This window comes from Brienomyrus brachyistius, chromosome 25 (genome assembly GCF_023856365.1).
Source record: "Brienomyrus brachyistius isolate T26 chromosome 25, BBRACH_0.4, whole genome shotgun sequence".
NCBI lineage: Eukaryota > Metazoa > Chordata > Actinopteri > Osteoglossiformes > Mormyridae > Brienomyrus > Brienomyrus brachyistius.
The window spans coordinates 745,224-766,943 of NC_064557.1; the positions used below are offsets into that span (position 1 = coordinate 745,224).

At 44.6% G+C, this 21,720-nt stretch overlaps 1 protein-coding gene and 1 long non-coding RNA gene across 5 annotated transcripts in view; one reads left to right on the top strand and one right to left on the bottom strand.

Moving 5' to 3' along the window:
* The window catches only part of ndst3 (N-deacetylase/N-sulfotransferase (heparan glucosaminyl) 3), a 139,676-nt gene that overhangs the window by 108,897 nt on the left and 9,059 nt on the right, over positions 1-21,720 (top strand). For all 4 annotated transcript variants that reach the window (XM_048995754.1, XM_048995753.1, XM_048995751.1 and 1 more), the window contains exons 7-10: positions 12,537-12,719; positions 13,008-13,104; positions 14,325-14,448; positions 19,590-19,764. In XM_048995754.1, the coding sequence (XP_048851711.1) occupies positions 12,537-12,719; positions 13,008-13,104; positions 14,325-14,448; positions 19,590-19,764 (579 nt within the window). The remainder of the gene's footprint in view (positions 1-12,536; positions 12,720-13,007; positions 13,105-14,324; positions 14,449-19,589; positions 19,765-21,720) is intronic.
* The window catches only part of LOC125720397 (uncharacterized), a 28,514-nt gene continuing 7,247 nt past the window's right edge, over positions 454-21,720 (bottom strand). The window contains exon 4 of the long non-coding RNA XR_007385437.1: positions 454-562. This is a non-coding gene — a long non-coding RNA (uncharacterized LOC125720397). The remainder of the gene's footprint in view (positions 563-21,720) is intronic.

Consider the following 21,720-nt stretch of genomic DNA (forward strand, 5'->3'; position numbering starts at 1 on the left):
CAACCCTGCAGGTGTAAAACAACGTTGCTACCCGCAAGTCACCATACCACCTCATCATCATAAGTGTTTCTAAGGTATTCTATGAAGCTCTTTTTAAGTAGTGTTCTATTTGTATTCCGCTAAGATTTATTTAAAGAACCTGCACCAGCTGTTTTTGAATTTTGAAATAATCCGAAATGACAGAGAGTTTTAACCTCTGATCGTTGCTTTGTAGCGTTCCCTCTTCACAGAGGATCACATTTTCCTGCAGATCCTGCCCTGACACAACTGGCAGCGTGTACTAGAGATGCTGCTATAGGTCCCTTTAAATACTTAACAAATAAGTGACAGCATGCAACATATTAAAACCTGGGAGCCTGTTGGCAGAATGCGCGGTTATTTTTCATCTTGCATTGCTGGAGTATTATTTATGAATTTGTACAGAAATGTAATGCACTGGTTTTGGACCATGTTACCTGTTTCAGTTGCTGCCGCAGAGGGCGGGACCTGGGCCGCACTTCTGGCCCCTCTGTACCTGTGTTCTCATCTGAGCTTCTGAGTTGCTCCCTCCATCTCGTTAAGGCTTGATAACCGGAGAACAAAGATGGGGCATTAATGATTAAATGACTGAATATTCTAAAATCTTTTTGGTTTGCATGAAATTACCTGGAAAATGGCACCTCCTCCCCTTCCAGGGCGCCTCCTGCCTTATGCCCTGTACTTTCTGGGAAAGACTACAGCCTTGACCCTGTATCGGATAAACTGTTACGGATGGGTTGATGGATGGATGGATGGATGGATGCATGGGTAAATACTCTGATGGATGGACGAACAGTTTCTATAACAAGAAAATGGGACATGTGTGAACAGTAAACATTTTTGGGAGGTATAACAATTGGCATTCATGTCAGTTGTTCTGCCTTTAAAAAAGTGACCCCACTGAGAGAGTTGGGGAAGAAGGGAATCTTTGCAACAGTGGCAACTCACACCTCATTAAAAGTGTCCCACTTAAAAATATGTTCTCTGTCTGTACCCATTACCCACTGGTATCTCCTGGTTTCTAGATCATTCTTATGTCAAATACATCAGCTCTTTGACAGCAACAGAGTTAAGCTTTTAAGCGACATGATCCGTAAAGAGACACCAGCTATAAAAATATATCAGCTAGAAAACGCATTTATTCCCTGATTCCGGAATTTTCTTACACACTTTCTGGACATAAATATTTCATGGCAGAGAAGGAAAAGGGGTCGGAAAAGTTCTTCCGTGTGCCAAGGCCTGGGAGGGAATCGCTGAAGATCACGTTCCAGCCAGAAAACATCAACAATCACCCAACTGTTTTCTCTTACATTAAACAGCCATCAAATCAATAGATGTAGCCCCGCTGTTACAGAAATCCAATAGGGTCAGCCATTAGTCAAGAAGGAAAAGCAATGAAATGAACTGATTTGTTGCGGTGGGCGGGGGGGGGGGGGGGGGTCACATGCTCGTTGTGTAGGACAGTAGGCGTTGTCATGCTCATCTTGGTGGCCAAGTGACACGCTGAAGTCGGTGTGAAAGGAGGCAGTTGATTAAGAACCGATTACTGGGCTCTGAGGGGTGATGGTTCGATGGCCGCGGTCCTGGGGGTTCTGCAGGTCCACCAGGATGAACCCAAGTCGCGACGCGCAGACCAGCTGCAGCCCAGACGGCGGAAACTCTAGACGGCCGCTGCAGGGCGCCGTGAGTTTTTGTTACTTATTGCTGGAGCTTTTGTAATTTTCACTCGGGACCCAATTATGCATAATGCATTATAATAGCGCCATAGAAACGCCGTGTCGAGATCAATGGGCACTACGACGTTCAGCGGTGCGGCGAGGATGGAGGGAAACTGATCGTTTTATGGCCTCCTCAGTCGATTCCAATGCTGTATATTAATGGGAAAGAAGCTTTGGTGCTCGGAAGCAAAGCTGTGTGAAATAATTCCCTCTGAGGGGCTTTTTCAGCCTCGGTGTTCATGTGGCTGTCTTGGAAAGAGCTGTATAAATGAATCAGGTTTGACATTTAGTGGTTAGCAGTGCTGCCTCACTTATTAGAAAAATCCCAGATATCAGCAGAATTTTTTTCCCTCCCTTTCTCTCTCTCTCTCTCTCTCTCTCTCTCTCTCTCTCTCTCTCCAAATGTATATAACGGTACACCTCATTGTGGCCACAAAGCTCAACACGGACTCTTTGAAGCCGTATGTTGGCATAACTGATGGTACGGCACGTAAGGGCCGTGCATCTCGGCTGCCTCGCAAGAATATCTTGGCACGTCGCTATTCACATCCTGTCAGGAATGGGGTCTCGGGCGTCCTCCGTGGGAATGTTGCGGAAGTGACACTGCGGAGACGAGATTTGAGGGGCTGTGCCGTCAGTGCGGCACGGCTGCCCTTTCTGCGATCGTCATACGCCTGGTGCTCCTTGTGCCTTGGGATGACCCTTGAGGATGCATTTGTTATGCCAGTACATCTCGACCTGGTCCTTGGGGACCACCAGACAGTCCACATTTTTGCTTCCACCCAGCTTCCAGCCAATCAAGAATACTAACTATCTGGTACTGGTGTTTTGGGAGCTGAAAAAAAAAGCAAAAACCGTGCACCGTCTCCAAGGACTAGGTCGAGAAACACCACATTAAGCCCGACTAAAGTCAAATGATCTAGACTTTGTAGTGGTTTACACTTCTGCCTTATTGCTTGTCCTGGGCAGCCTTGCATTCAGTTTCACTTTTTTTTGTAGTTCCAGTTTTCTTCGCTTTGGATTACCTCAGCATGCGAGGATGAGTGGGATCATTTTTGGAGTATGTCCGCGGATAACCGTTTTCTCTCAGAACGTGGTCCTGACGTCTGAGGACGGATATGCCAACCGAACAGACGGTTGCCGATTAGGGAGAACCAAGGTTACCTGGCACCAGATTCCTTACTGACCTTCAGCTGTCGGTCATCGCAATAGGAAGGAGCCCAAGGCTCCCAAGGAGGTGCAGGAGCACTTAGGTTAAGAGGCAATATGATTTTCAACTGGAAAAAGATACTTGTTTCAAAATTAATGCTCCATAGTGGGAAAAGAGTGTCCAATCAGAGCTTCCTATCTCATAAAACTATTCAGGGTTCCATGGCAACCTACTCAGAAGAGAAAGGGAGTGAGAGAACAGAAGAAAAAAAACTACATCCACCTGAAAGATAGATTCTAAAACCCCGTAACTGGGGACAGGCTTCTGTACTCCACATCACAGACCAAACGAGCTGGTGACTTGAATGCTATTTGGCTGGATTCACTGAGCGGTGAACAGATGAGGGATGTGCAGGTTAAGGCACAATTAATCCCCCACTGTACTGTTTGTCACAGCATGCTTTTCAGTTTCCTGTCAAATTCTCGTTTGTATGAAAACATTCAACAGGTTTGGGTCAGGGTAATCCTGACTGGATTTAGAGAAGTCTATTGTATTTGTGTGCTGTATTCCTAAGCAAGAAACTACAATCTTTCTACCAGCAATTCTTTTTTTCAGACTTTTTCCATTGATATCCTCCTTCCTGTTATTCATTTTTTTTTTTATCACAGGATTTAAATTCACCTCACGCCGTTCAGTATGTCTTGTCTAGCTTATGACGCCAAAATGAAGGGCACATTCACCATATGCTTACTTTGCAATTGTTCTTTGTTGTAAAGAAAGTAGGGGAAAAAAAAAAGTTAAAAATACTCTTGTAAAAGTGAGCTCTGCCGTTCTTTACCACCACTTATACCACTTTTTTTGCTCACTGCGATCCTCCTACTCTACTCATTAGCTAACGATAATACTACGTGCAACCATGAAGCGATTATATCGTGGCGGTACCAACGAAGGAAATAAAATAAACAAAGTCTCTACATTTGACCAGTTTCTTCGTCGCAAAACCGCTGACGAGGATGCAGCGGACTTCACCAGCGCAGACGGTAGGGGCTTTATGGGTAGGGGGTACATTGAGCGTGGCCCCGGAAACGACAATCCCGCCCTGAAATACACAGCACCGTTGGATATTTCGCTTAAACAGATAAATGGCACGGCGGCCGAGCCGCAGCTGGAGTGGGATTAAGGTAGCGAAAGCGCCATCTGTTGCCGAGAAATCATAAGACACGCCCTAATGTGTGATTGAACCAATTAGCAGTTTGTGTGACAGCTCAACTTGACTTGCCAAAAGCCGACGACATCTCAAATGCTTCATTTTTAAAGCACCCTCTCAATTGGTTGGATAAAAGTGCACAGCATTTTAGGAATTTCCAGTGCTGCTTTTCCTGAGCACCACAGAACAAACTGTCCCTAGGAGTTAATGGATACCCTCTCTTCTTGTGATTTTGTTTAGTAATAAGGTAATTAGCAGGCTACTTTTTTTTTTTTACGTAGCGTAATGAAGATGCTCAGAAGAACAAAAGAGCGAATGTGGCATTTGTTCTATTATGTTTTACCTGCAAGATGATGTCATCACGCTTCGAAGGGAGTTTCCTTAATGATGCGAGCGGGACAGCCCTCCGTGGAATAGAGGCTATATTTGTTAGCCGTTTACTGTTTGCCGGGAAACGCGCGGCTCGGGTGGATTTGTTGGCAAGGCGCTATCCTTCAAGAGCATCTAACTCTGTGTCCACTCCGCACCTCCAGTCCGGAAATGGTGGCGATGGACGGGCCCTCATTGTCATTAGTCAATACCGTGAACGTTTCAGAGGAGCAATTTATTATCCTGTCCGGTCTTGAACTTAGTCCAGGAGGAGCAGCTGTTTGGGGAATCTTGGAATCCCAACTGGTAACCCATCAGATGGAATAGGTAGGAAAGCACCAAATTATAACCCCCCCTGCCCACCAGAAATAATTGTGAAATGAGAGCTGCACAACCGCTTCTTCCTCCCTCCACTTTTGGTGAAGGTGGAACGACATAAATAAATCAGTATGGGGTCGTGTTGATCCTTACAGTCCTCAGGAATAAAGTAAATTAATCATCCATTGTGGCTTCAGGAAAACAACGAAGGCCGAACCTTCGAAAAGTGCTGGGGCAGCAGCAGAACTCAGTTATGAATATTAGAGCTGCACATGTTGGCACTTTGTCTTCATCACTGGCTCTGGCTGACTCTTAATTAATCCAACAGAAGAACGAGCCCGGGCTGGACACTTTGACAAAGAGCCATTGAAATCTTCAGACCACTGATCCCCATATACCACACTTGTCTTTTTTTTTTGCCATATTAGCACTGGCGACAAATTTGGCAAAGGGAGTTGGCATTATAATGTCTCTGAGCCTCCAATGAGATATTGGAACTGTGAAGCAGTGGTGCCAGGCCTCTCCTTTATGCGCATGCAGTATATGGCCTCTAGGGGGCATAGTGGTTAATGAACCGGATGGAACAGCCGCAGTGCTGTCATTCAGAGAGGCACCGAAGAGTGAGGTGGTTGTACTTTAGAACAAAGCGCCAAATGTGAATTGCTTCATTAAATGTCCAGTTGTTTTAAAGTATAAAGTAATCCTAAGCTCTCGAAATCTCTTAGGATAAGCGCAAGCGGTTATAATAGTGGGATTAAAACACTTTGAAATATTTTTAGCGGAAGATGCATAATGTGTAGAAAAATTAATGTGGGCCAGTGATTCTGAAGCAAGGGCATTGGTTTAGTTTCAACCAAATGAGCCCAGAACCCCCGCCGCCCCCGTAAACACACACGGTACTCCCAGAATATTGGCAAGGACACACACCTACTGTCCGTACACAAATCTACGCCCTTGCTGTGAAGTGGTCTCGAGGTGGAGTTCAAGTTGGGTTAGGCAGTGTCTAATTTTTCAACCTGTCAAATCTTCCTTTACATTATTCTGGGACCTGTATTATTATGGAGGTATCAAAAGGGATGCTATTCTGGTATTTTGAAATCATGGCAATTTAAAATTTGCCAACTACATCATCCCCCACCCCCACCCCCTTCCGCTCAGTGAATTTTTAGCACCCAGATTTCGAAATACCGTGGTACACCCAAAATACTGCGGTATACCCGATTACCACCCAAGCCCATGTTAATCCACGGATCGAGGAAGTTCCCGCAGCAGAAGATCCCAGAACTTGGTGCCGCTTCAGGAAAGCGAGACCAGAACGGGGTTGGGAGGGGTGTCACGTGGTGGCGACATGATTCTCTACCCCCAGCGTCTGACAAACGCACCTCAGTCTCGAAGTGTACCGACCCCCCCCCCCCCCTCCCCCCCCCGGCTTCGAGCTGAAATTACAGGCCTCTCTGCCTGCGGCTCCCTTAAAACCCAGTCTGCCTGTGTGTTTCTTTGTCACAACTGTCACTTGAAATTGGGTCAAGCCAAAAACAAGTGTAAGGCAAAAAAAAAAAAAAAAACAAGATTGACTGAATAGTGTTGTGCTGTCTGTACAGACCTCGCGAACAGGCCGTGCCTTCTGCCTCATAAGGCAGGGTGGCCAGTAGTAGCTTCTAACAAGCAAAATAAAATGCACAGCGATAGATGGGCGTGATACATGGATTCTTCTGAATATTTATTGCCGTTTCCACGGGGGCGGGTGCGTTAATGGCCCCCCTGTCCAGCTCGGCCTTCGGAATGGGCACCTTTACGGTGTATAAGGACGCCAGCAAAGGTGTCACGCATTATTCCAAGGAAACTCCAGTGACACTTTAAGTTGAGGGCCTAAACGAGGCTGGAAAATATAAGCTGGGACCTGGCCCTTCAAGGCAGGGACAAATTTCATTATGAAATCCTTTCTCATAAAACTCAAGAGAGCAGCGCGATCCGTCGAAGGACTTCCATTATAATGCCGAGCTCCGCGAGTCAAAATGCAACGAAGAGAAACTCAACGCGCTGCTAAAATGCGCCTGTTAATAGTTTCTGTTTTTAGTGTATAAAGTGCAGGAGTGCTAGCCATCCATCATATAGCCACTTATCCTGGTGGGGGGGTATGAGGAGGCTGGAGCCTATCCCAGACAGCACAGGGCACACGGTTGGGGTGCACCACGGATGCGGGGGCGCAGGAGGGTCATTCCGAAAATAGCTCATTAACGAGGCTCGGCGAATGCGCGCCTCAGAAATAATTCCGGTATAATAATCACACATAGTCATTGGTAATTATATACAGTTTCATTTTGAGCATTTTTTTTCCTTTGGTTTTTCTGTCACCCCCACCCCCCCAAAAAAAAAAAAAGATTTAATTTTTATCTCCTCTGCCCTACAAAGTCAAAACGGCGTAACTGCATATTTTGTCACAATCGAATTATGACGGAAATCGCATCTCTCGGCTTTCCGTTTTTATCTCGTGACGAAACATGTTAGTTCAGCTACCCTCGGTGTGGAAGAAAACGGAGTGTGAAGATTACAGAGGCTACAGAATCGACACCACGGCCAAGGTGAAACACGCTTTTTACACAGTTTCACCGCCAGCGTAGTAACTGCGTTTTTGCCTTTGTGGCGCAGTATCCGGAGAACTTGGCTTATTGACATTGACTAGGGAATTTTTCCGTATATGGAGGAAAAAGCTCGAACTTCCCCTTGTACCACTGGAGTGTAAAATCACAAAACCGGAGTGTGGTTTTAGCTGCCAGCATGCCGGTTGACTGAAAGGTGAAGCCGCACTGTGAACTGGTTGTCCACGAGATTAACACACCAAATTCCCTTGGTCTGTTATGCTATTAAGCTTGATTTTCTTCAAGACACGATGGATTAATAGGTGGGATGAAATATCGTATGAAAGCAGATGAACTGTTAGGCAAGTTAATACTGATTTTATTTGCCAGATTAGTTTGGTGAAATTTTGGTTTTTGGTGGAATGATTCTAGAATGTTCTCTGGCAATCTTGGGTCTCCTTCCTCACCTTGCACAGGTACTCGCGACATTTAATTTGTGATTTTGTCATGGCTGTAATAAGCTCTGCATATGTTGCCATCTTCGCATCTTTATTAAACTGCGGTATAAACTTTTAGATGTGACACTTCTGCACGACCTGCAGAACAGCCAAGAATAAATTGTCATCTGTACTGATGTGAGCACTTAATGGGAACAGCAAGGAGATGCTGGTGTTCGTGTTCAAAGGTGTTCTCTTGTGTGCAGATCCATCCTCCTATCATGATTTGATGCTTTGTCATTTGCACGAGCATAGGTACGTGCTTGCCTATTTTCGCATATTCCACAATGCTCTCCTCCGAGACCTATGCATATATATATGGTCCGGCTGTGTAAAGCGAAACCGAAAAGGCCTGTTGTGACGATCAGCGACGGTAATGAAAACGCTTACAAGAGAATAAAACCTGTTCTGTTGTAATAAATTACTAAGGACCATATATATATGCGCAGGTGAGAGTGAAGCTTGGGGTCTGAGTGACATTAATCTGCCCCCCAACGGTGATGTGACTATTCTACTGAGGATGGGATCTGAACCGACAACCTTCTGATCACATGTTTAACCCACTGTGATTTTTATGAGGAAGATTTTGTTTTAATTCTAACCAGTTATCAGCTAGCCAGAGGGTTCCTTTCCGTCATTATGTCACAATATCGACGGTGTATCATGCAGTTACAGAGAGAGGGACAACGTGTAGAAGGCGGCTTTTTTAACATTGTGTTATCAACCGGTTTTAGACACGCCAGTTTATTACAAAAGAACAGGTTTTATTCCCTTGTAAGCGTTTTCATTACCGTCGCTGATCGTCACGACAGGCCTTTTCGGTTTCGCTTTACACTCTCTCCGCAGCCGGACCGTTTTGTATTCCGGTGAACATGCAATATGACAGAGCACGAGTGCCGGCAAACAGGATTGAGTGGCCCCATGTTGCACAGTGCGATAGCAGGTTGTAGTTACCGGAGTGATTGTTCCCGATCAGCAGGCTATGCATTCCATACCTGAAGAACTCTACAGAAAACACTATATATAACAGGAAAATAATAATAATAATAGCAATAACAATTGTGCTGTGATAGGTTGACACCATGTGGAATCTGTCCCCGTCCCCTGTGTCTTATGCTGCCTTAGATGGAGGGATGAATGGATGGATACATAGATGAAATAATCAGAAATAACTAGATTGTCGCATTTTAAGTGAAGTGCACATAGTAAGACAGAATTGCATATAGTGATGCATGAAATGATATCGTTGGAGGGCACAGCACATACTCCTACTTATGTCTTCATGTACACTATTGTGCGGCAGATAAAGATGAAGAATAATATGATGACAGACACAAACAGCTATGAATACTCAAAGCTAATTAAATTGTCTTGATTCCCAGCTGTTGGGTAACAAAGGAGTGTAATTGCATTGCTCTGCTGGGAGGGGGAGGGCCCAGGTAAGACGGGATGCTGTGGCCAGCATGCGGCGACCTGATTGGCTGGAGGATAATGTCGATTTCCCGCACACGGATAGAGACGCATTAGCGTCGGTGAGCGATCGCTCTGTAACGCGGCGTGACTCAATCCGTGACGGATAGCTGTTGGGCAACAGAGGTCTACTGAAGCTGTACCCCCTCTTTGTCCTTGAAATTCCCTTTTCAGGAAAGTTTAGAGGTTGACCAAGCAGAAAAGGCATGTTTTTTTTCCTACTTCTGATTCAGAGTGAGAAAATGAATGAAATGCCCAACGCTTTGTTTAATGCTGTTTTAGATCCACAAGAAGATGTCGCCCATTTGTGTCGTTCTGAAGTACAGACATTTAGACATTCCGAACAAGTAGTTCTCGATGACAGACTTCCCTCAGGCTCTCGAAATGAAGCTGAAAATGGATTCTGGGGTTTGCTACTGAGGTTTAATTAGGGCAGTATTGAAAGGAAGTCCTTTGTGATATTGTGAATGGATCGTTACCCTCAAGATCTTTAAAAATATTCCGTAAAGCTGTTAAGAGCAAGTATGTTAATAGAAATACACTAATACTGGTAATGAGAGGGATAATTTTGGACTGCTTTCTGTGATATATGTCCATATAAAAAAGTGGGCTGCTGTATTGAAATTTTTTTTTTTCTGAGGTTAAATTAAGCTTATATATTGTCTTGCGTCTCCATTAACTGAAAGTCGTACTGTCTTTCAGATTGAAAAAGAGCAGTTTGAACCATTGCCCCAGTTTCCAATGATTTTGGAGTATTTTGTTAAAAAACAGCTGGCTGATGCCTGGCAAGCCCACACACAAACATGCGCGCACACACACGCACACACACGCACACACACACACACACACACACACACACACAAGTTGGTCTTCCTATCTAACTGGGGACCGTCCATTCATTTCTATGGGAAAAACCATAATCCCAATCACTACACCCTTAACCCCTACCCAGCTCTAACCTTAACCATAAGTAACCACCCCAAATACAAGACTTTTGGCACTTTTACTTTTTTGATTGCATTCACAGATTTATTATAGCACTGAGGTTATCCAAATGGGGACCTGAAGACGTGTCCCCAAAACTAAGGAAGTTTCAGGTTTTACCAAACTTTGGGGGCATTTTGGTCCCCAAATGTGATCTATGCAAACCCACACACACACACACACACACACAAACAGACTTGTACTCGTTTCTTTGTGGGGAACATCCACCCATTTCTATGGGCAAAAACTGTAATCCCAACAATGGCCACCTTAATCCCTACTCATCCGTAAGCATAACTATAAATAACCAAATAAGTACAGTTTTAGTTTTGTCATTGCATTCAGGTTTTTATCACAATGTGGGTAAATCCGGTCTCCATGGGGCAATAATTATAATGCGTACACATACACACACACACACACAAACATATACGCACACATGCACCAGCTCGAGCACGCACACACACACACACATACACACACACCCGTGCATCATTCCCTTCTGACTTCATGCCATCTCTCTCCATCTTACATCATGCATATATCTCCATCAGTCACCGCAGGAAGTTCTGCGGCTTGTCAAGGTAGTTGGACCGGCTCTGGATTTCGTCGCCCCAAATGAGGCAGCACCTCACCACGGGGGTCTCGTCGGGGGGCTCCATGTCAATGCGGAAAATCTCCGTGCGACAGGGCACATGGCCATGCATGGCAGAAGGGCCAAAACGTTGACGTGCGTAGCACGTATTAGTGATCCTGAAGTTAGCGGTTCTGCTAATTACACCATATGGCCAAAAGGGTGTGGACCCCGTGTTAATTAGAAGGACTGCCTCATTAGGCCACACCCATTACTGACACAGGAATTTAATTAACCACACGGTCACATAATCTCCTGTGCCAAGCATCAGCAGCAGAATGGAAGGTCAAACAGAGGTTAGTGACGTCCCACTTGGCGGCATCCTAGGACGCCATCTTACCAAAAAATCATCTCACCATATATCTGCCCGGCTAGAGCTGCCCTGGTCAGCTGCAGGTGAAGCGACCGTGAAGGTCAAAATGTCTGGGAACAAGTTGTGAAGTGCTCAGTCACACACGCTCAGAGAAAGGGACCTGATCATCCAACATCAATACCCAACCTGAATGGCAGCAAATCCCACCAGCCAACATCTAATGAAAAGCCTTCCAGAAGATCAGAGGCTATTATACAAGCCTAGTGTGGAGTAACTTTGTATTAATCCCCTGGAACAAGCCGGTGTCCACATTTTTGGCCATATAGTGTATTTCCCGGAGATTAAAGAATAAAGCCAAGCAAGATAAATAAGCAGTATAGATGTCTCTGTCGTCGGGATGCTTGATAAGGCTGAAGTGTCCTTTGTTTTAAAGCATCTGAAGGTCTGACCTCTACTTGAAATATATTTACTTTCTCCAAAGAGAATTTGATATATTTAATTACTGTATCTACACTATTATTACCAATTTTAATGGAAGTCCTGACCAGCTATCTGTATCAGTATCACTGAAAGCTATTAGTGTCTGCAGTTTCACTCCTGAAATATCAGTTTCCTTCTTGTGTACTAAAACAAATTGAGAAGTACAGTCCGTTATTTATAAATACGATGAGCAGTGGCATGTTGCAGCGGTGGGATCGTCTGGCTGCCGGTCGTCTCGGATGAAAACGTGTCTTTTGCGATCCGATTCGTCCACATTCCGGAGCTCGGCAGCACGGCGCATTTTGTGCCGTCGTGTTTTTGTTTGTGTGGCACAATTGATACGTTAGATTTAGGCGTCCTGGGGATTAATGTAAAATGATTAATTGGAGGCAGAGGTAGCTAAAGATCAGTCCGGTCTTATGTCAGGCAGGAGTGCCGTTCATTCACCGATGAGCGATGTCGTCTTGAAGACGTGCCCTTGCTTAAATCGCCGCCTCTCAGAAGCGCCGCCAGCCGGCTTCCTGAGTGACTGGCTTTAAACGGCACAAAGACGCGGCCCTCAGTTTTACACAATTTTGACAGGGGCTTTCAAACCCCTCTTCATCAGCGGCTAAAAACGGATGATCGAGAGCTTAAAAACTGTCAGATAAGCCATTGCGGTCAAACAGAGATTGATTTTACAGCTGTGCCCATCCAGGTACTTCAGGAAGCCCCTACTGCCATCTGTCGGGAGTTCGTGGAAGGTGTCCTGAGTCGGCATTTCCAACCGTTGATGATAAAATTCTCCCTCCCTTTACAGATCAGCATCTTTATGACACATTTATCCAACTACGGAAATGACCGGCTAGGTCTTTATACCTTCGTGAACCTGGCTAACTTCGTCCAGTGCTGGACCAACCTTAACCTGCACACACTGCCGCCACTGCAGCTGGCTCACAAGTATTTCCAGCTCTTCCCTGAACAGCGGCAGCCGCTCTGGCAGGTGAGCTTCAAAAAGAAGGCCTTGTTATAGCAAGAACCGGTCCTGATACAGCCGTGGTACCTTTTACTCTTTCCTAGCATAGTTTGACATTGAACCATTGGATTGAAGTGACTAAAAGCACCGTGATCAGTTTATGGTCCCCCAATATCAATATTATTGGTATAAGAATCAATATAAACATACGCTAAATCAGTATATGAATGTTTTATTGAAATGTGTGTTTTTCGGAGGCTTCGTGTGTGTTACTGCCCATTTGTGGGCCTGACCAATAGCCAATTTACATTACAGAATCCCTGCGACGACAAGAGGCACAAGGACATTTGGTCGAAAGAGAAGACCTGTGACCGCTTGCCGAAGTTCGTGGTGATCGGGCCGCAGAAAACCGGTACGCAGAACAGACGCCGGCACTTTATGTGGGGGCCGTAGGAGCTAATTTTGATTGATTTGCTCCAGGCAGTCTGGCGCAGCTCCTGGACGGCCTAAGTGAACGCCAACCTGTACATCGTACTCCTGTTTTATTTTCTCTTTCATCTTGATTCCCCCCCCCCCCCTCCGCCCCAGAAACAGTGTTTTTGGGGAGGGAAAGTGAAATCAGAATCCGCTCACGGTCGAGAGAATCGGAAACCTCTTCCGCGGTTTTCCAACACAGCCACTAAGCCCCGCTAATGCTATAAAAATTTAGTTTATTAAAGTCCGAGACGTGAAGCGGGGAATGTGAGCCATCGGGTTTCCCTGCAGAATGTCTTTTCCTTCCACCGGTTTGTCCGTTTTGTACTGTGATCCCCAGTCGGCTGGTTTAACATGAATTAACTTCAGAATGAAAGGGGACTTTCAGAGGGGCAGTGCGTGGATGTAATTCAGCTCGGCGCAGAAGCGCATGCCAGACCGTCATGGATCCCGACCCGCTCTGCACTCGACAGCGTGACACTCCAGGCTTTGTACCCTCTTACATCGTCTCATTGTCGTGAGGGTTTAGTGTTAATGGCTTATACTGTCACACCTCTGTCCTTTCATAGAACTCCTTGCATTTCTGTGTATTTTATATCTCGCCCTGTAGACATATAGATGCGTATCTTAAAGCTCTTGACTGTCCTTAAAAGTCTTCAGAGGCATAAGTAAAGAATGCGAAATGTCAAGAGCTGCTCCATGTCAAATTTCCCGTAATATCCCGTAACAGGAACCATTGTAAATTTACATTTCGATGTCTTAGAAAGTGATCTCTTTGAACGCTAATTTTATTTGAACACTAATGCGTTTTTTTTTTTCTTTCATAAGTTTTAGTGGTTTTCCATCTTTCAGTGTTTCAGTCTGTAAAATCTCGGTCTCCTGTTGCATGTTATAACACGTTCCATGATGGTGTAGAATGTAGCATTTCGCGAAAATGGAGTTTTATTAAGATGTATTGAAATTTAGAATAGAAATATGGACCAGATTATGGTCATAATTGCGCAGATAAGTAAAAATGAAGTTTGGGGATATGTGTAATCCCTATTTCAACCACAACAGCATCGCTTTGCGTATGAACTATATAATAGTGCTTCATAAATTGGGGGCTAACTTGTCGATCAGCACGTAACGTTATCTTTCGAAATGGCTTATTCTCAGGAACCACAGCGCTGTACCTCTTCCTCATCATGCACCCTTCCATATCAAGCAACCTTCCCAGTCTGAAGACCTTCGAGGAAGTTCAGTTCTTCAACACCAACAACTACCACAAGGGTATCGACTGGTAAGCAGCGTTTTTGATCAGTGCTTTCATCAGCTCTGTTCTGCTCGTATGATTAACTTCATTGTTGCGTTAGGGTGTAGCTGGTTAGCTTGGAGGGCCCTTTTGGAAGAATTTATAAATTGCTGAAACAACACAATGATGCAGCCATTTTAGGATTTTTTTTTTTAAGGTGGGGGGTATAAGAGGGGCCATAAATCATAGGGAAGGACGAACTAGCCAATGATATGTTTTGAATTGGTGAGTGGTAAGGGAGGGGCTCTTTTAGAGCCAATCAGCTTTCAGTTGGGGGGCGGGGCTCCTGTATGCACCCAGCATCTCATACATTGCATTCAGAGCATCATCTCTTGTCTTTAACATTTGAAACTTAAACGAGAGGAGAAACATAGCAAGTCATGTGGGTCACCCGAGAGCAGGGAGATGAGCCACCGTGGGCTGTGGGGCTTATCCAGGCCTGTCAGGACTCGACCCGTGGGCTTCAGCCTTCCCGGGCCAAGGTCACCCGGTGCTGCAAGTCGCAAGCGGCAGCAGTCATCTCCAGCGAACACGGTTCATCGAGCGGCGTCCCGCCTGAGGCTCGGCACCAGAGCTGTCCCCGAGGTCCCATTCACCTCCATGGGTCGGCCGGTGCGAGACCGGATACCCCCACGTCGCCGCCTGTGCCACGTTGACATTTTGGTCATCCGGCACTCATAAAAAAGCCCCGCGATGGATCAAAATAGGTCTGCAAAGGTCACGTTTCAGAACTGAGCTTTCATCACATTGAGCTGTGGATTAGCATAAAATAACACAGGGATTTAAAATGTCATTGTGTCGTTAATGAGATGCCGACCCCGCGCACGTGTTAGCAACAACGAATCGCTCGCAAGTCCACAATTACTCTTACTGGCAATTAACACACTACCTGAAATTACAGCTTCTGAACATCATGTCGAATTTTAAGTGACGTTAAATTTGCTTCCAAAACTGATGTTAAGGAGCATTTTACCAATAGCATCAGCTTTAATAATTTCATGTGGTCAAAAATGAAACTTACACCAATAGTTTTACTTAAACAATGCTTTACTGACACATGATTTATCTCGATTTGACCCATACTTGGAACTCAAAATCTTAAAATTATAAAATGAGCTACCAAATAATAATTTTAAAACAAATATTAAGCTCAGAAACTAGCATAAAGGTAAAGAATTTTAATGAAAGCGGCTCAGCCGATTAGGTGCTAATCACGCTGAGGTTGTGGGTTTCATCCCAGTACAGTCATTTTAGTCTGGTATACTGCAATATTTCCATTCCCAGCTGACGACTGACTTTTATACTATGCATATTTTTCTACCAATTGCAGACTAGATTTTCCGATATATATTCCCCATATGGTTTCTACTTTTATGTTTTGCATATGTATTCATTTATTTTTGTAATCTTATGGCCCAGGCTATCACTGGCTGATGATGCTCTCACAGAAATAGATATCCTTTCATAATAGTCTATTATCAATATACCAGTCTCATGGTATATTGCATAAGCATATTTCAGATTCCCATTTGGGAGCTTGTGTGTTTGTTTGCTATTGTCCAGAGCAAATGTAATCACTCACATAGTGCGGAAACAGGGAACAGGGAGGAGAGCCATATTTTAGCACCAGAGGTGTCTGGCATTAACCTAGACACCCCCAGGGTCCTCGCTGTGCATAGAGCAAATTGGGGGGGAAAAAATGCTAGAAGATGAAGAATGCATTAATCGGCGATTTGTGTGGTTGCCACTATACCACACAAATGGTCTTAAAACGGTGTTCAAAAAATGTGTGCTGGGGAACGGATACACATGGATGGCATGCTGAAACAATACACAATAGTGAGCTGGGAATATTCACGCTTACCAGGCACAGCGAGGCCAACAATAAATTTAAGAGGAGTATTGAGCCGGGACATGCGGGGAGGGGGGGGCGGTTTGCCTATGTGATTGATTGTGCCCGTCTTTTGAGGTTCTAAGTAGCCCTTTTCGATAAGTGATGATCACGCAAAATCTACCCCCCCCCCCCCCCCCCCGAGGGTCCTCGAACAGTCTTAGCATGGCAGTGGTATTGAGAGTACTTTTTAAAGATCAGGATGGCATGTAATGGGCATTTAGTTCATTACCGTCTGTAATCAAAGGCAGAATGGAAGGCGAAATAGACCCAAAGAAAGCAGATCCTGGACGTACTTCAGCAGAGCAGGGTAATGGTGATATCAAGGAATATTATGCAGCGTGTCGCAATCAATGAAGAAAGAAGGTTTAGTAGAACAAATCAGGGCAGAGGAAGAGCAGCGAAAGCAGAGTTTTGCAGTCTTGATTATGAACAGGTCCGTTTTGTGTGTTCGAGAAATAGACATTCAAATATTTAGTGCCTAGGTCTTTGAGGGTTAATCTCAATCCATTTCTCAGTTCATTTCTGAGTCATCTGTCTGACTTCATTTGCACTAGGTGCAAATCTGTGGAGCCCCTAAAGTGACAGCATTGCGAAATATATTTTTTTAACAGTTGTGTGTTCTCTCGCAAATGTTCTGCCTTGTGACCTTTTGCTGTGACGCACATTCCCACACATCCAATGGTAATGGAGCACCTGATTGACTTTCACTTTGAACTAATATACTGATATACACAGATATAGTATTAATGCTTAATTTCTATGGGTTTGTTATTGCCAAAGTTTAAGTGAGTAAATGCAAAATAATTTGCGAGAGAAGGCAGAACTGTTTCGAAAGAAACATTTCCGGCCCTGTCCCCTTGGGGGCGCTGTACAAATCAGTATATTGCAGTGCATCCCAACATACAGTCATGCGGTGCATGATGACGTTTCGGTCAACGACGGGCTGCTTATGCGACGCTGGTGCCATTACATTATAATGGAGATGAGAATTTTCTATCGCCGAGTGACGTCGTAGCGCATGATGCTGGTGTAAGCAGCCTTACTGAGCCGCCAGTCATATGTTACAGTTACTGTCGTTTTTAGGCTATACTATAAATCCTTGGTGTTTAATAGGTTTGTGTAAGTACAGTCTATGATGATCACACAACGATGAAACTGTCTAACAACGCATTCCTCAGAATGTTTCCTCATTGTTGAGCGACGAATGATTGTACTTCCATTCATTCACATGGTCACAGTCAGATTTGCGATTCACAAATATATTGTGGGCTGGGTTAGTATTTCACCATTGTGCCCTTGAGTAAGGCCCTTAACCCCCCCCCCCAGCCGTGCCTGGGACTGGCTGTCCCCGCTCTCTCAAACAAAAAGAATGTTTGTCGCTTCGGATAAGAGCGCCTGCTAAATAAATTAAATGTAAATGTAAATATTGCGGCTGTGTTTGGACTGTGGGAGGAAACCGGCACACGCAGGAAAACACAGGAAGGGCATGTAAATTCATAGAACCTGGGCCAGATTCAATTTAAGCTATTTTCTATTGAGTAGAAGCAAGGCGATTTATAAACAGAAATCAGCGGCACTGGAAGTGAAACATATGTTAATGAAAGGGAGTAAAAGGACAAAAGATCCAGGGAGACGACTGGGAACCGCTGCATGAGCACAGGGGCCCGAAGACAAACTGGGCTGGGCAATAAATCAGAGGTTTGTTCAGGCTGAACGCACGTCCACCGTGCACCGTAGACGGCAGCTGCAGGAAGACGGGGACGTACTAACTCATCTGCTTCTGGCCTGCGCTCGGCAAGAATGCTTGGGGGACAGACCGAAGAGTCACGGTGATCGGTAATTCCTTTCTCGGGCCGTTTAATACTGGCGTGGGGTGCCCTTGCTCCGCTCTAGTGAACGGAGTTAGCCTGCCAGCTAAAATGGCCGGGTCATAATGTGTGGCTGCCATGCCTCGAAAACAGAACTTCCTCCAAATATTCTTGTGCTCCGGATGCTACACAAGAGTTTATTAGTGGTCTAAAGTAGTAAGACAACAGATAGAGGCTTATGACAATATGTGTGTACACTTTTCACAAATTATAATTCTGTGTAGATAGATAGATAGATAGATAGATAGATAGATAGATAGATAGATAGATAGATAGATAGATAGAGGGCTGCTGTGAAGGGCAAGGGAGTTGGCATAATTCCAAGTGACAGGGGCCCTAAAAAAACTGGAGCATAATTGGATTGGTTTGTGGTTGGGGGCCCAATATATTATGTCATGGGTTCCAAAATCTCTAGTGGCACCGATGGAGGGATGGAGTAAATAATCTTGAGGGGGAAAAAAATGCGATAGATAAATTGCCGACGGTGTTAAATCACATGACCTGGCCGTGTGACCTAAACACAGTAGAAATGTTTTTGGAAAAGCTTGACCAGAGGAAATAAGCAGTGAGTGCTCAGCATGTATGGGAGACATCCTTCAGGATCAGGACAGCTGGAAAAGCATCCCAGGAGGACACTAACTGGCGTGGAGGAGAACGCGGGGTCAGCCAGACCCTGGAGCAAAAGGGGTTAAAGAACTTGCTTAGGGGTCTAATAGTGGGAATCCTCCGCCGACCATGGGGATGTAAACCAGCAACCTTCTGAGTCCCAACCCACAGAGCTGTCTCCCTCTCCCTCCCAACAAATTATTATTTTTTGTTTAATACTTTTTTTGGTCAGTGCATAATTACATATATGTCATTCTATAGTTTTGATGTCCTTATAATAATTCCAAAATATGCAAAACAATTCAAATAACCCTTTCCATGAGTTGGACTGTTCAAACTTTTAACTGGTAATGTGTGTATGTGTGTATATATATGTATATATATTTATATACATATATAGATGTGTATGTGTGTGTATATACATATGTATGTTGACATGGCCCCCATATCTACGGTCGGGGGCTCCCGCCTGTGTGAAGTCTGCATACCCTCCCCCATGCTCATGCAGGTCTACTCCAGGGACTCTGTTTTCCCGTCCAGCGTACAAAAACATGCGTTTAGGCAGATTTCGGTCCCTAAATCAGACTAGTGTGTTGTTGTTGTGTGTGAGCGTGCCCAGTGATGGACTCGGCGTGCTCCTGCGCCTGTTGTCCTGTGCTTTCTGGGAATCGCTCCAGGCTCACCGCGATCCTGTACTTGCTAAGCATTTCTGCAAAATGCATGGATATTTTATTTCCCTTTTTTTTTTTTTCCTCCTGCAGGTACATGGAGTTTTTCCCTGTTCCTTCGAACGTGACCACCGACTTCCTGTTTGAAAAGAGTGCCAACTACTTCCCGTCTGAGGACTCTCCCAGGCGGGCAGCTGCTCTGCTGCCTAAAGCCAAAATCATTACGCTGCTAATCAACCCCTCCGACAGAGCTTACTCTTGGTACCAGGTAAAAGCACCCATCCCCTACTCCACTTTCAGCTTCTACTCAAGTTCCTTCTGCTAAGTACAGCACCACGATCCTCAAGAGGATTGCTCCGTTTGTGTTGATAGTGAACGGCGGTGACGATCTGCACAGATATGACCGTTCTATAAAGACCAGCCATGGTTAGCTTGCCAAAATCTCCACTCTGGGTTTTATTAATCCTTGGGTGTGAATTCAGAGTTGTGGTCAGGCACGTGCTGGACGACTTGGCACAGGGTCCTGGACTATCTGTGTCATGTGACTGATGGCATCCAATAGGGAAGAGGTAGTGTAATAAAGGTGGTCAAAGCCACAAACCCCAAGAACTGAACTCCTTAACACTCTGTCTCAGGCAGGCATGTGTTTTGGGAGGGGGTGGCAGAGAAATAGAGTTGACCTCAGTTTCAACTTCGACGCTCTGCGTTTTTTATTGACTTGCTGCTGTCCAGAATGCATCAGCTGAAATTATAAGTCCCCTGATCGGTGTGTGGGGAGAGAGCCGGGGGCCCCCCCATGTCTTTCTCCTCCTCTCCCGGAGCCCCCGGGCAGCATTAGTGTTGATTTCTTTGTGTCGAGGCTTAATGGCAGCCATACCCAGGGTGACGTGTTTGCTAAAAAGCCATTTTTTTTCTCAGAATGGTCTCCTAAGGAAAGGTCAGGCTCCGTATAGGCTTTTACAGACCATAATATTCCCCACGTGAAACATCTCATCCGCATCGTTTTCCCATAAGGCTTTCCTTGGTTTTAATTGATTATTCATTTCTAGGAATGCCTGAGAGCTAGTAGCTGAACTGGTAGTTGGAGCACAGTTGGCGATGTCTAACCTTTGTGTTTTACCTTAAATTTAAGTTTAAACTTCACATTTTTCAGAGCTAAGATTAAGCATTGGGCCAGACATTACACATAGATGGTCATCCATCACTCATTCGTCTTTAGAGTTTATCTAGTACAAGGTGATGGTGAGCGGACGGTCTGTCCCGGAAAGCTCTGGGTGTGAGACGTGGGAACGCTGTAGGTGGCATGTGAGTCCGTCACCAGGCACACATTCACACCAGGGTCGTTATCGTTAAGGAAAACTAAAGCCGGAAGCAAACATTAGCGAAAATGGAAATAAAGTAAAATGTGAAAATAAAATAAATGCTACGACCAAAGAAGACAATAAATATTGCTTCCAAAACTAACAAACATCAAATACGTTCAGTTGCCATTTTTTATATTATTTGGCTGAAGTAATTTTTTAATTACCTTTTAATAATACCAACAGCATGTTTTGCCCATTTTGAGGAAATTAGTAATGTGCACTGTGTATTGATGTAGGATTCTCTACAGATCAGGCACATAAAATATCTCTACTACTTTTGGTCTCTCCCTAGAAATAAAAATATTGAAATTTGAACTGAAACTAAAATATGCACTAAACAGAAATTTACCTTTTAAAATTAAAAGTAATAAAAGCACACTGAGAACTAATTAAAACTGAACTGAATTTCAAATGAAAATTTTAAATAATATACTAATATACACACCATTTAAAGGCTCAGATTGATTTTGGACATGGTGGGAATGCATTCTGACACAGGATGAACATACAGATAGCAGGCACACAGACCCAGGCGTGGGATTTGAACCCACAACCCTACAAATGTAAGGAGACTTCAGCGTCAGTTTAACTTCATTTCAATTTTAAATTCAATTATTTCAATTTCATTCCAACATAAACATCGCTAATCATGAAATGGAGTGTGTAGCAATTCTGGTACAATATATTGTTCTCAGGAGCGATACAATCCCAAATAATACAACACACACACAGTTTGTAAAAACCGACATAAGGAAAGTCATATCAGGGGTATCGTGATCGATAGCTTTCTCTGCCGTTGCGTCGGCCTCACCACCACACATTGCTCTGGTTTCCCCCCATGTGACACTCAGGCACGTTCA